General features: G+C 40.6%; 1 protein-coding gene across 2 annotated transcripts in view; it reads left to right on the top strand.

The window, feature by feature from the left end:
• The first annotated feature begins 487 nt into the window (after window positions 1-487).
• Window positions 488-11,238, top strand: part of HELB (DNA helicase B) — a 36,614-nt gene continuing 25,863 nt past the window's right edge. For both annotated transcript variants that reach the window (XM_060194977.1, XM_007516877.3), the window contains exons 1-4: window positions 488-1,070; window positions 3,091-3,498; window positions 6,646-6,812; window positions 10,339-11,214. In XM_060194977.1, the coding sequence (XP_060050960.1) occupies window positions 881-1,070; window positions 3,091-3,498; window positions 6,646-6,812; window positions 10,339-11,214 (1,641 nt within the window). In that variant the 5' untranslated portion in view covers window positions 488-880. The remainder of the gene's footprint in view (window positions 1,071-3,090; window positions 3,499-6,645; window positions 6,813-10,338; window positions 11,215-11,238) is intronic.

The following is an 11,238-nucleotide window of genomic DNA, read 5'->3' as shown; positions in this document are numbered from 1 at the left end:
AGCACAAAATGCTTTGGAGTGGCCAGGGAGATAGTGCAGCAGATAGAGTGCTTGACTTGTATGCATAAGGGCCCAACTTCATTCCCCAGGTTCACATATAGCAGAGTAATACCCTAGTTCTCTCATTTTCTCTTGTAAACAGATCTTTCAAAAGGGAAGATTGCATAATGGTCATGCAAACAGACTTTCATGCCTGAGGTTCCAAAGTTTCAGGTTCAGTCTCCCACACCACCATAAGCCAGAGCTGAACAATGCTCTGGGGACACAAACAAACACAAAAGTGTTTCTGGGTTTAGCAGTATATATTTAGTTATCTTAGGCTTGTTATTAATAGAGCTATTTCATGATACATAGTGCCAAAAATAGTAAAGGAGTAGTAGAATTCTGGGTTCCAACCCTAGATCCAGACAGAGTGAATCTGGACGATATTATCAATTCCAAATCCTTGAGGAAGCAAGGTCCAAAGAGTCCCCAGTAGGGGAGAATCGCTGTTCTGTGCTTTGCGTGGTGTCTGAACTGTCTTGAGGTACATCTGAGGTCAGTTTTGCCTCGGCTCACTATACATGGCCTTACTTAGAGAGCCACACTCCACAGGAGGATGCAGTGTGCTCGCAGTCCTGCCAGTAGGAGCCATGGTCATCACAACCTTGTCCACTGGCTCTACCAGGGTAGCCAGGTGGCGCGAGCGGCGACCTAGCCTCCCACCTTAGGATCCGCCCCTAAAAGCCAGGGGGTGAGGCTTTGAAGATGCCCCGCCCCTTAGCGCTCCTCGGCTGCTGGGGGTGTTCCCGGAAGTCGATGTTTTCACACTCCTGGAGCTGATTGGCTGGTTGGAGCCTTGTGCATTCCATCGGGATCCCCGGGGCTTGCCCGCCGGAGTATGGCTTCTTCAAGAAAAGGAGTTCGCCAGCTTTTGGGAACTCTGCTGCCACCCAAGGAACCGCTGGACGAGCTGGAAGTGGACTGTCTGAAGGAGGACGTGGAGGAAGACGAGGACCCAGTATTTATCGATGCTGAGGAGCTCTGCAGTGGGGGCTTAAAAGCAGGCAGCCTCCCCGAGCGCCTCCATGGTGAGGAAGCACTTCGCTCCCTGGGCAGGGGATTGGAGGATGAAGGAGATGCTTCCTTTCTGGCCCTGATTTAAAGCTCTCTGCCTCCCCCCCCCCCCCCCCACTATACTTTCTTTGGTACAGTCTCGCTAACAGCTGTAGTGACCGAGCAGAGACTGTTCAGCTTGTGCTGTGCGCGCATCAAGTTGGTTTTATAGTGAAGGAAACCCAAATATATGGCTATCGAATGTTTACTCACTCCGAAGCCAGTACTTGTAAACTAAATACTTATCCTGCCTGCTGTCAAATATGTGGTTATTATTTTTTTTCAAATACTTAGAAAATATGCCCATGATAGAAACCTCAAGGGATTCTTGAGCCATTAACATAGGATCAAACTTTGTTTTCCTTTTTTGCCTTGGGCAGTTATTTCCCTATGCCATAAATGACACCTAGAAGGTTGTTGGGACTGATATTTAAGACTATTTTAGGGCTGGGGAAATAGCATTATGATTATGCAAAAGATTCTCATGCCTGAGACCTCAGGTTCAATTCCCAGCACCACCATAAGTCAGGGCTAAACAGTGCTCTGGTGTGTGAGAGATTAAAATATGTAAAATATTTTAAGAGAGAATATTTTGGTATTATACCAGTGTTGTTCATAGAACTGTCTGTAGTGATGACAGTAGTCCATATTTTCACTGTCCAGTACTGTAGCTGCTAGCCCTATGTGGCTGTTGAGAACTTGAAATGCTACTAGTGAAACTAGGATGATTTTATTTAATTAAAATGAATTTAATTCTAAGAAGTCCCATGTAGGTGGACAGAAAAATTGTAGGCAGGAAGTTTTATACTAATTGTGGGGCATGTAATCCTTTATTATTTTATCCCTGCCCCCATTTTGTTGCCCTTGTTGCCCTTGATGTAGGCATAGGACAGACAGAAATGGAGAGAGCAGGGGAAGACAGAGAGGGGGAGAGAAAGATAGACACCTGCAGACCTGCTTCACTGTTTGTGAAGTGACTCCCCTGCAGGTTGGGAACCCGGGGCCCAACTGGGATCCTTAGACCGGTTCTTGTGCTTTGCGCCATGTGCGCTTAATCCGCTGCGCTACCGCCCGACCCCCCCCCCCCAAGTCCTTTATTTATTTATTTTTTAAATATTTATTCCCTTTTGTTGCCCTTGTTGTTTTATTGTTGTAGTTATTGTTGTTTTGTTGCTCTTGTTGTTGGATAGGACAGAGAGAAATGGAGAGAGGAGGGGAAGACAGAGAGGGGGAGAGAAAGACAGACACCTGCAGACCTGCTTCACCGCCTGTGAAGCGACTCCCCTGCAGGTGGGGAACCGGGGGCTAGAACCAGGATCCTTACGCCGGTCCTTACGCTTGGTGCCACCCGCGATTAACCCGCTGCGCTACCGCCGACTCGCCCAAGTCCTTTATTTTTAAAATGTTATTGGTGGAGGGCTATGATCCTAGCAAGGCATTTGTTGCTGGAATACTCAAGACCCATAGGTGATTTTGCTGTCTTAGTGGAGTTTGCTTTCTAGTGAATTAAGCAAACATTTTACATAATAAGAGAAATAACTGTATTTTTAGTGGAATTGGAAAGGCTTTTTTTTTAAAAAAAAAAAAAAGGTAATTGAGCTGAAGTCTGTAGTTAATTGGATAAACAGAACAGAAGGAAACAAAAGATGGCAGATCTCATGCAAAGGTCTTGTGGTGGGAGGGACCATGGTGTTTATAGAAACTAAAGTGAGTTCCATCTTGTCTGAGATCAGAATAGCAGAGAGAAGACTTTTAGTAGAGAACTTGCTAGGTACCATGCCATGTTTATTTCTTGGTGTACAAAGAAGTGAAGTGCTGTTATTCTCTGGAAATTCTACAATTAATAAGGGGAAAGATAAGATGGGTAAGTAAGCTGTAAATACCGCAACAGACATTGGTATAGAGTACTAAAAGATAATTAAAGAGAATAATGGATTTGATAAAACATTAGGAAAGAGATTTTAACATATCTTAAATTGACTTTTTTATTTCAAGTTGTAATTTCTGATGAGAACACCCAAGAACTATGTCATGTGTTTGGACGTTTTCTGATGACAAGTCCTTGGTGGCAAGTGAAGATAAATGTGAAATCTGTGGGATTGAAGAAGTATCAAGCTCAAGGACTTCCATCTTACTTTTTACAGTATGACATGTCACCACCAAATCAAAAGCATATATGTTCCCTCTTTCTTAAAGAGTGTTCTCTCCCCTCTGATACAATAAGTAAATTTTTAGACTGGATAGATGCTGTATCAGGCTATGAGAACCTCAATTTTGGAAATCTTCGAGATAAATTTAGAACTTTTCAAAAGGAAACTGAAAGGAAAGGTCAAAAGTGCTCTCAACGGAGAGAAGAGAAAGAGGTGTTGTCAGATGAGGAGACCAGTCTTCTGGAAAGTGCAGGTAAGTGTAATTGAGATACTTAGTGACTACTGTGTTTAAAGTATTTTCACTGAAATGTTTTGGCATAGTTACTTTTTAAACTTGGCTTGATGAAAAATGTATCTTTTTTTTAAAAATGTATCTTTAATGGCTTTGGAGTATGTCAATGACAGTTTTGTTTATTTTCATGATTCTTTCTCTCTGGTTTATGGTGGTGCTGGGGATTAAACCTGGGACTTCAGAGTCTCAGGCATGAAAGCTTTTTGCATAACTGTTGTGCTGTGTTCCCCAACCAGAAACTGGTATTTTTCTCTTTGTCTTTTTGTGTTTAGAGGATTACCTAGAATCAGTAAACTCAGTTGTCATTTGTTTTGTTTTAGAAGGCAGAGGAGAAAGTCAAGAATAGGACTAATCCATTCTGGAAAATTTTCAGGTTAAAGTGGTTTAAAATAACTTAAATATAATTATCTGGAATTTCACATATAAAGGGGCATTTCATTTTTTAGTTATATCAGATAAATTTAGTAGCACATTATTGAAGTGACTTCAATAACAAAACACTCATCATTGTCAGAAAAAACTTACTATAAATGTTGATTTGTAAACTTTGACTTATTTTTTAAAGGTTTAGTAATGAGAGAGAGCGAGAGAGAACAAACACATCACTCCAGCATATGTTATGCTAGGAATTAAACTCAGGACCTCAAGCTTGAGACTCTAATACTTAAACATTGTTCTACCTCTTGGGCTGCAACATTTTAAAAAATATACATAGGTTTAAATGTATATATATATATATATATATATATATATATATATATATTTAATTTCTTTATTGGGAGATTAATGCTTTGTATTACAGTACAGTAAATACAATAGTTTGTACATGCATAACATTTCTCAGTTTTTCACATAACAATACATCCCCCACTAGGTCCTCTATCATCCTTTTTGGACCTGTACTCTTCCCCCCCCTCCCCCAAGAGTCTTTTACTTTGGTGCAATATACCAATTCCAGTTCAGGTTCTATTTGCATTTTCTCTTCTGATCTTATTTTTCAACTTCTGCCTGAGAGTGAGATCATCTCATTATCATCCTTCTGTTTTTTTTTTTAATCTCTTTATTGGGGGATTAATGTTTTACATTCGACAGTAAATACAATAGTTTGTACATGCATAACATTTCCCAGTTTTCCATATAACAATACAACCCCTACTAGGTCCTCTGTCATCCTTCTTGGACCTGTATTCTCCCTACCCACCTACCCCCACCCCAGAGTCTTACTTTGGTGCAACACGCCAATTCCAGTTCAGGTTCTACTTGTCATCTTCTGTTTCTGACTTATTTCACTTAACATGATTTCTTCAAGCTCCATCCAAAATGGCCTGAAAATGGTGAAACCACCATTTTTAATAGCTGAGTAGTATTCCATTGTGTATATGTACCACAACTTGCTCAGCCACTCATCTGTTGTTGGGCACCTGCATTACTTCCAGGTTTTGGCTATTACAAATTATGCTACTAAGAACATATGTGTACACAGATATTTTTGGATGGGTGTGTTGGGTTCCTTAGGATGTATCTCCAGGAGAAGAATTGCAGGATCATAGGGTAGGTCCATTTCTAGCCTTCTGAGAGTTCTCCAGACTATTCTCCACAGAGGTTGGACCCATTGACATTCCCACCAGCAGTGCAGGAGGGTTCCTTTGACCCCACACCCTCTCCAGCATTTGCTGCTGTTACCTTTTCTGATGTATGACATTCTCACAGGAGTGAAGTGGTATCTCGTTGTTGTCTTTATTTGCATTTCTCTGACAATCAAAGACTTGGAGCATTTTTTCATGTGTTTCTTGGCCTTTTGAATCTCTTCTGTGATGAATATTCTGTCCATGTCCTCTCCCCATTTTTGGATGGGTTCATTTGTTTTCTTGTTGAGTTTGGCAAGCTCTTTATATGTTGGTTATTAAACTCTTGTCTGATGTATGGCATGTAAAGATCTCCCATTCTGTGAGGCATCTCTTTGTTTGGGTATTGGTTTCTTTTGCTGTGCTTTTTAATTTTATGTAGTCCCATAGGCTTATGCTTGTCTTAGTCTTCTTTGTAATTGGATTTGTTTCATTGAAGGTATCTTTAAAATTTATGCGGAAAAGAGTTTTGCCAATATTTTCCTCTTAAATATTTGATAATTCTGGTCTAACATCCAAGTCCTTGATCCACTTGGAATTTGCTTTTGTGTTTGGTGAAATATGGTGGTTCAGTTTCATTCTTCTGCATATTTCAACCGAGTTTTTTCCAACACCATTTGTTGAAGAGACTCCTCTTTCCCCATTTAATAAATAGTCTGGGCACCTTTGTCAAAGATTAGATGTTCATAGGTTAAATGTATATGTTTTGAGTCAAGAAATTTATTCTGATTATATTGCATGCAAAAGGAAACACTATATAGTTATGCAGACATTTAAAGAATATACATTTTGGTGTTCAAACAGTGAGAACCATTTTAGTATAAATACAACTGTAATATAATTAATTTTCTTATAGTTAAAGTAAATTGATTTTGATTTTTTTTTTCCCCTCCAGGGTTATTGCTGGGCTTGGTGCCTGCACCATGAGTCCACCGCTCCTGGAGGCCATTTTTTCTCCCTTTTGTTACCCTTGTTGTTGTAGCCTCGTTGTGGTTATTATTATTACCATTGTTGATGTTGTTCGTTGTTGGATAGGACAGAGAGAAATGGAGAGAGGAGGGGAAGACAGAGAGGGGGAGAGAAAGACAGACACCTGCAGACCTGCTTCACTACCTGTGAAGCGACTCCCCTGCAGGTGGGGAGCCGGGGTCTCAAACCCGGGATCCTTATGCAGGTCTTTGCGCTTTGCGCCACATACGCTTAACCCACTGCGCCACCGCCCGACTCCCTGATTTGGATTTTTTGGACTGGTTATGCTACAGGAGAAACTCCTTCAGGGGCCGGGTGGTGGCGTACTTGGTTGAGTGCATGTATTACAATGCACAAGGACCTGAGTTCCAGCCTCCGGACGGACCCCACCTGCTGGGGGAAAGCTTTGCAAGTGGTAAAGCAAGTTAAAAATAAGAAAAAGAAATCCCATCAGCTTAGTTGTTCTCTTAGTTCATGGCTATGTTTTGATTTCTTCTTTTTTGATATCCTGTAGTTCCATTTAGAAATGTAATGACAGCTGTGCTGTTTCCAAGAATAATGGAATTCCTCCCAGTTCTTCTACCTCGACACTTTAAACGACTGATAGACTCAAGTTCTACGATACTGCAAGCAATAGAAAATATTTTAGCTACATGCCCATGGAAACTTGGATTTGCTAAAGTAAGACTCATCATTTCTTTGATATTTTTGTGTAAGGTGGGAGTTTCCAAACTTACCCGTTTTTGCATCTCTCTCGAAGACAAAAAATTCATATGATATCAGTGTTGGTTTGTTTCTCTTGAGCCTCACAATAAGTTAACTTGTTATGCCTCTAGTTCTTAGTACATTTATGAAAAAAACACAGTAACAGAGTTGATGATATTCAGATCACCAATAATGTAATTATTTAATTTAGTGTGATAAGTCTTTCTTCACTGGGATGTCAATAGATTACAATATAGTAGTTGACATATGGGTACATTCTCCCATCATGGGGAGATGAGATTCATTTTCTTGTTTTATTTTTGGTAGTCATTTGCACCTTGACTACAGATCTTATTAGAACACAAATTCTTTTTGACAAGTCTGTTCTACTGTACAATGCCTATTTGAGTTTTTGAAGACTGTTTATTCATATGATACAACCTGAGATCACTTGATTTCTTAAATTTACCCAACACTATCATTTAAAAAATTCACTCCTGGTTTTATTCTTAAAAATCAAGATTAGGTGGTAAAGTTGCATTGTGAAGCTCACATAATATTGGACATCAGATGTGATGTTTGAAATATGAGCAGTGCTTGTTTATAGGTAGTGTGCCCAATGAAGATACAAAAAGAATTCAGAGATAATTCTTTTTGTTGTTGTTGTTTCTTGTGACCAGGGTTATCACTGGGGCTCAGCACCTGATGATTCCTCCACTCTCAGGCATTATTTACTTATTTAGAAGGCAAAGCAGAAGGAGAGAGAGAGAGAGAGAAGGAAAAATACCATAGCACTACTCCACCACTCATGAAGCTCCCCCCTATGTGGGTGCTCCTGTGTGGAGGCCAGGGGCTCAAACATGGGTCTTCACACATTGTAAAATATGCTTTCTATTGGGTGAACTGTTTCCCAACCCCAGAGATAATTCTTGAACTCTCAAGAATGCTTTGAGATAATTACCCCCCGCCCCATTTAAGAAATACTGGAATAGTGATCTTATTTCTTGTGTAGATTAAGTATTATTTCATTATACTTTGAAAAAAGAGAAAAGAGATAGAGTGGTGAGCATTTTGGAACTCATGGGAGATGGAGGCTCAAGGCTTCTCTGTTCAGCATGTAAACCACCATCTAGAATAAAGATATATTGGAGCTATTCATCTGTGAGGCCTGTTAACCCATGTAAGTCTCTGCTAAATTCCATAGACTTGGTACTTAAGCAACACAGATTAATTTCTCACAGTTATTCAGGCTTTAAGTCTAGAATCAAGGCATTAGCAGGATTAGTTTCTTCTGAGATTTCTCTCTAACTTACAGCTAGCTGGTTGCCTTCTTATTGTGTGTTTACATGGTCTTCCTTCTGTTCCTATCTATGTCCTAACCTCCTCCTCCTCTTCTTTTTCATATTTATTTATTTGATAAAGAAAAATTGAGAGGGGAGGGGGAGGTAGATAGGAAAAGACAGGCACCTGAAATATTACATCACCATTTGTTAAGCTTTCCCCTTAAAGATGAAGACTGGGGGATTGAACCTGGGTCCTGTGCATGTTTAACATTCTACCAGATACACCACCACTCGCCCCTGTGTCCTTATCTCTTCTAAGAAGGACACCAGTCATATTGGATTAGGATCCATTCACCCCCATAGCCACACTGTAGCTTAATTGCCTCCTTAAAGACCATATCTCTGAATATGGGTACTTTCTAGGTTATTATTAAAGAGTATACTTTCTTTTCTTTTTTTTTAAATTTTCTTATTATCTTTGTATATTTATTGAATAGAGACAGCTAGAAATTGAGAGGAAGGGGAAGATAAAAAGGGAGGGAGACAGAGAGATAGCTGCAGCCCTGCTTCACCACTTGTGAAGCTTTCCCCCTGTAGGTGGGGACTAGGGGCTCGAACCCTGGTCCTTGAACATTGTAACATGTGTGCTTAACCAGGTGTGTCACCACTCGACCCCAAAGAGTATAATTTCAACGTATTAGTTTGGGAGGAAGCAAACGCTAGAAGAAGAAGTTTGGGAGGACACAATTCAGTCCATAAAAATATATGGAGGACTCTAGGAGGGGTGTCTTCCTGGGGGCAGGGACAGATGGAGCTGCAGGGTGGGTCATGGTGAAGAAGTTCTGTACCGCTTCTGGAATGATTGGACAGAATGTTGTCAACATGCAGAAAACTAAATAAGCTGAGAGAATGAGGACAGTCACTAACTTCATGGTACTTGGAGATTTCAGAAGTTCATGTAATTATAGTTCATCATGTCGCTAAGTTGTGAACTCTTTTTTTTTTTTTTTTTGTCAATTTAGCCAAAATTGCTGAACAAATGTGAACTCTTCAAAGATGGAAGGTAGGGAGGGAGTCGGGTGGTAGCGCAGCGGGATAAGCGCGTGGGGCACAAAGCGCAAGGACCAGCGTAAGGATCCTGGTTTGAGCCCCCGGCTCCCCACCTGTAGGGGCATCACTTTATAGGCAGTGAAGCAGGTGTACAGGTGTCTTTCTCTCCCCCTCTCTGTCTTCCCCTCCTCTCTCCATTTCTCTCTGTCCTATCCAACAACGATGACATCAAGAATAACAATAATAACCACAACAATAAAACAACAAGGGCAACAAAAGGGAAAATAAATAAATAAATAAATAAACGATGGAAGGTAGAGAAACATGTGGAAAGTCAAGGTATAAAAGGAGAAATCTTCCATAGAGAAATACTTGCCATGGTGGGGAGAGAGAAGTAAATATGTAGAATGTAAAGAAAAACCAAGGGTTGATATAAATAATGCTTAGAAATACAAAGATAGAAGGCACTGCCTTTAAAAGGATAAAAAAGTTAAGGCATGAGATCCCTCTTTTTTTTTTTTTGCAATAGTGTGGGACTTAAAATTATGTGTGATGCTTTGAAAGGATATAATAATGTTATATTGATCTTAATCAACTAAAGGGAGTCAGTCATGCTTCAAAAAATCTTTTTTTTTTTCATTTTATTGGATAGGATGGGAAGTTGAGAGAGATGGGGAGATAGAGAGATAGAGAGACAGAGAGATACCTGCAAACCTGCTTCATGGCTTGTGAAGCGACCCCCCTGCAGGTGTGGAGCAAGGGCTTGAACCAGGATCCTTGCACAGGTCTTTTCTCCAAATTTTGTTGAGATAACATGTATTTTGGGACTTAAAATTATGGTCAAGTAGTATAGTTTCAGTACAGCTCTAATGATCTTCATCAGTATTAACTTTTTTATAAAGCAACTTGAACTTTGTCTTTCATTGTTTATTTTTGTAAACATTTTATTGGGGAGGTTGAATGGTTTATAATGCAGTTGTTGGCACATAGATACAATTTCTCGTTTACTTATCTGTGATGGTTATCTTTAAAACACTCTTAGCCCTAACTTAAGTCCCTTTCTATCCTCATGCACCAGGACCCCAGCCTTCCACTCTACACATCTCCCTTTCCTTCTTTCCCCAGGGTCCTCTGCTTTGATGCAATACTGAAACTTTGTTTTCTTAAAGATCGCTTTCAGAGAACTGAATCTTTTGAGGTGTGAGGCAAGCTGGACAGCATTTTGTCAATGCGAGGCTCTTCTGCAGTTGATGACAGACTTGGAGAAGAATGCTTTAATTATATATTCAAAGCTGAAGGAGATCTGCCGAGAACAGGGGCACACATACGTTGAAGTGGACGACTTGACTACTCAGCTGTCAGAGCAAATGTTTTATTCTCACGCTTGGGACTCTCTGAAGTTTTTGAAGGATACTGGTGTGGTGACCTACGAGAAGAACTGTGTCTTTCTTTATGACCTCTACCAGGCAGAAAGGGGCATCGCCTCTTCAATCTGTGACCTGATGATGAGGCCTCCATGGCACTTACGTGTCAATGTCAAGAAGGTGCTTGCTTCTATTCAGGCCACACAACCTGAGGCGTCTGGCAGTGGTGATACCGTGAGTGGAAGCCCACCTGATGAAGCCAGATCAGAGAATTCTGCTGATGCTCTGGACACCCAAGACAATGATAGTAACTGGAATAATGTAGACAATGAAGTGAGTGCAGAAATCACAGAAGCTCAACTAGATCAGGATCAGGTGACTGCACTGGAAATGATTTGCTCCAGTTCTGTGACAGTCATAAGTGGGAAAGGTGGCTGCGGGAAGACCACCATTGTCAGCCGTCTTTTCAAGCACATAGAGCAGTTAGAAGAAAGAGAGGTAAAAAAGGCTTGTGAAGATTTTGAGCAGGATATGGATGCACCAGAAGAATGGGTTACTTTTACTGAGGAAAGTCAGCTGACAACAGACAAGGCTATCGAAGTTTTGCTTACAGCTCCTACAGGGAAAGCAGCTGGCTTACTGAGGCAGAAGACTGGTTTACATGCTTACACACTCTGCCAGGTAAAGTCTTTCGTGCTTGTCTTT

The sequence above is a fragment of the Erinaceus europaeus genome, chromosome 7 (assembly GCF_950295315.1).
Source record: "Erinaceus europaeus chromosome 7, mEriEur2.1, whole genome shotgun sequence".
NCBI lineage: Eukaryota > Metazoa > Chordata > Mammalia > Eulipotyphla > Erinaceidae > Erinaceus > Erinaceus europaeus.
Note: the sequence above shows the minus strand (reverse complement) of the source record. Positions and strands in the feature narration are given on the sequence as shown.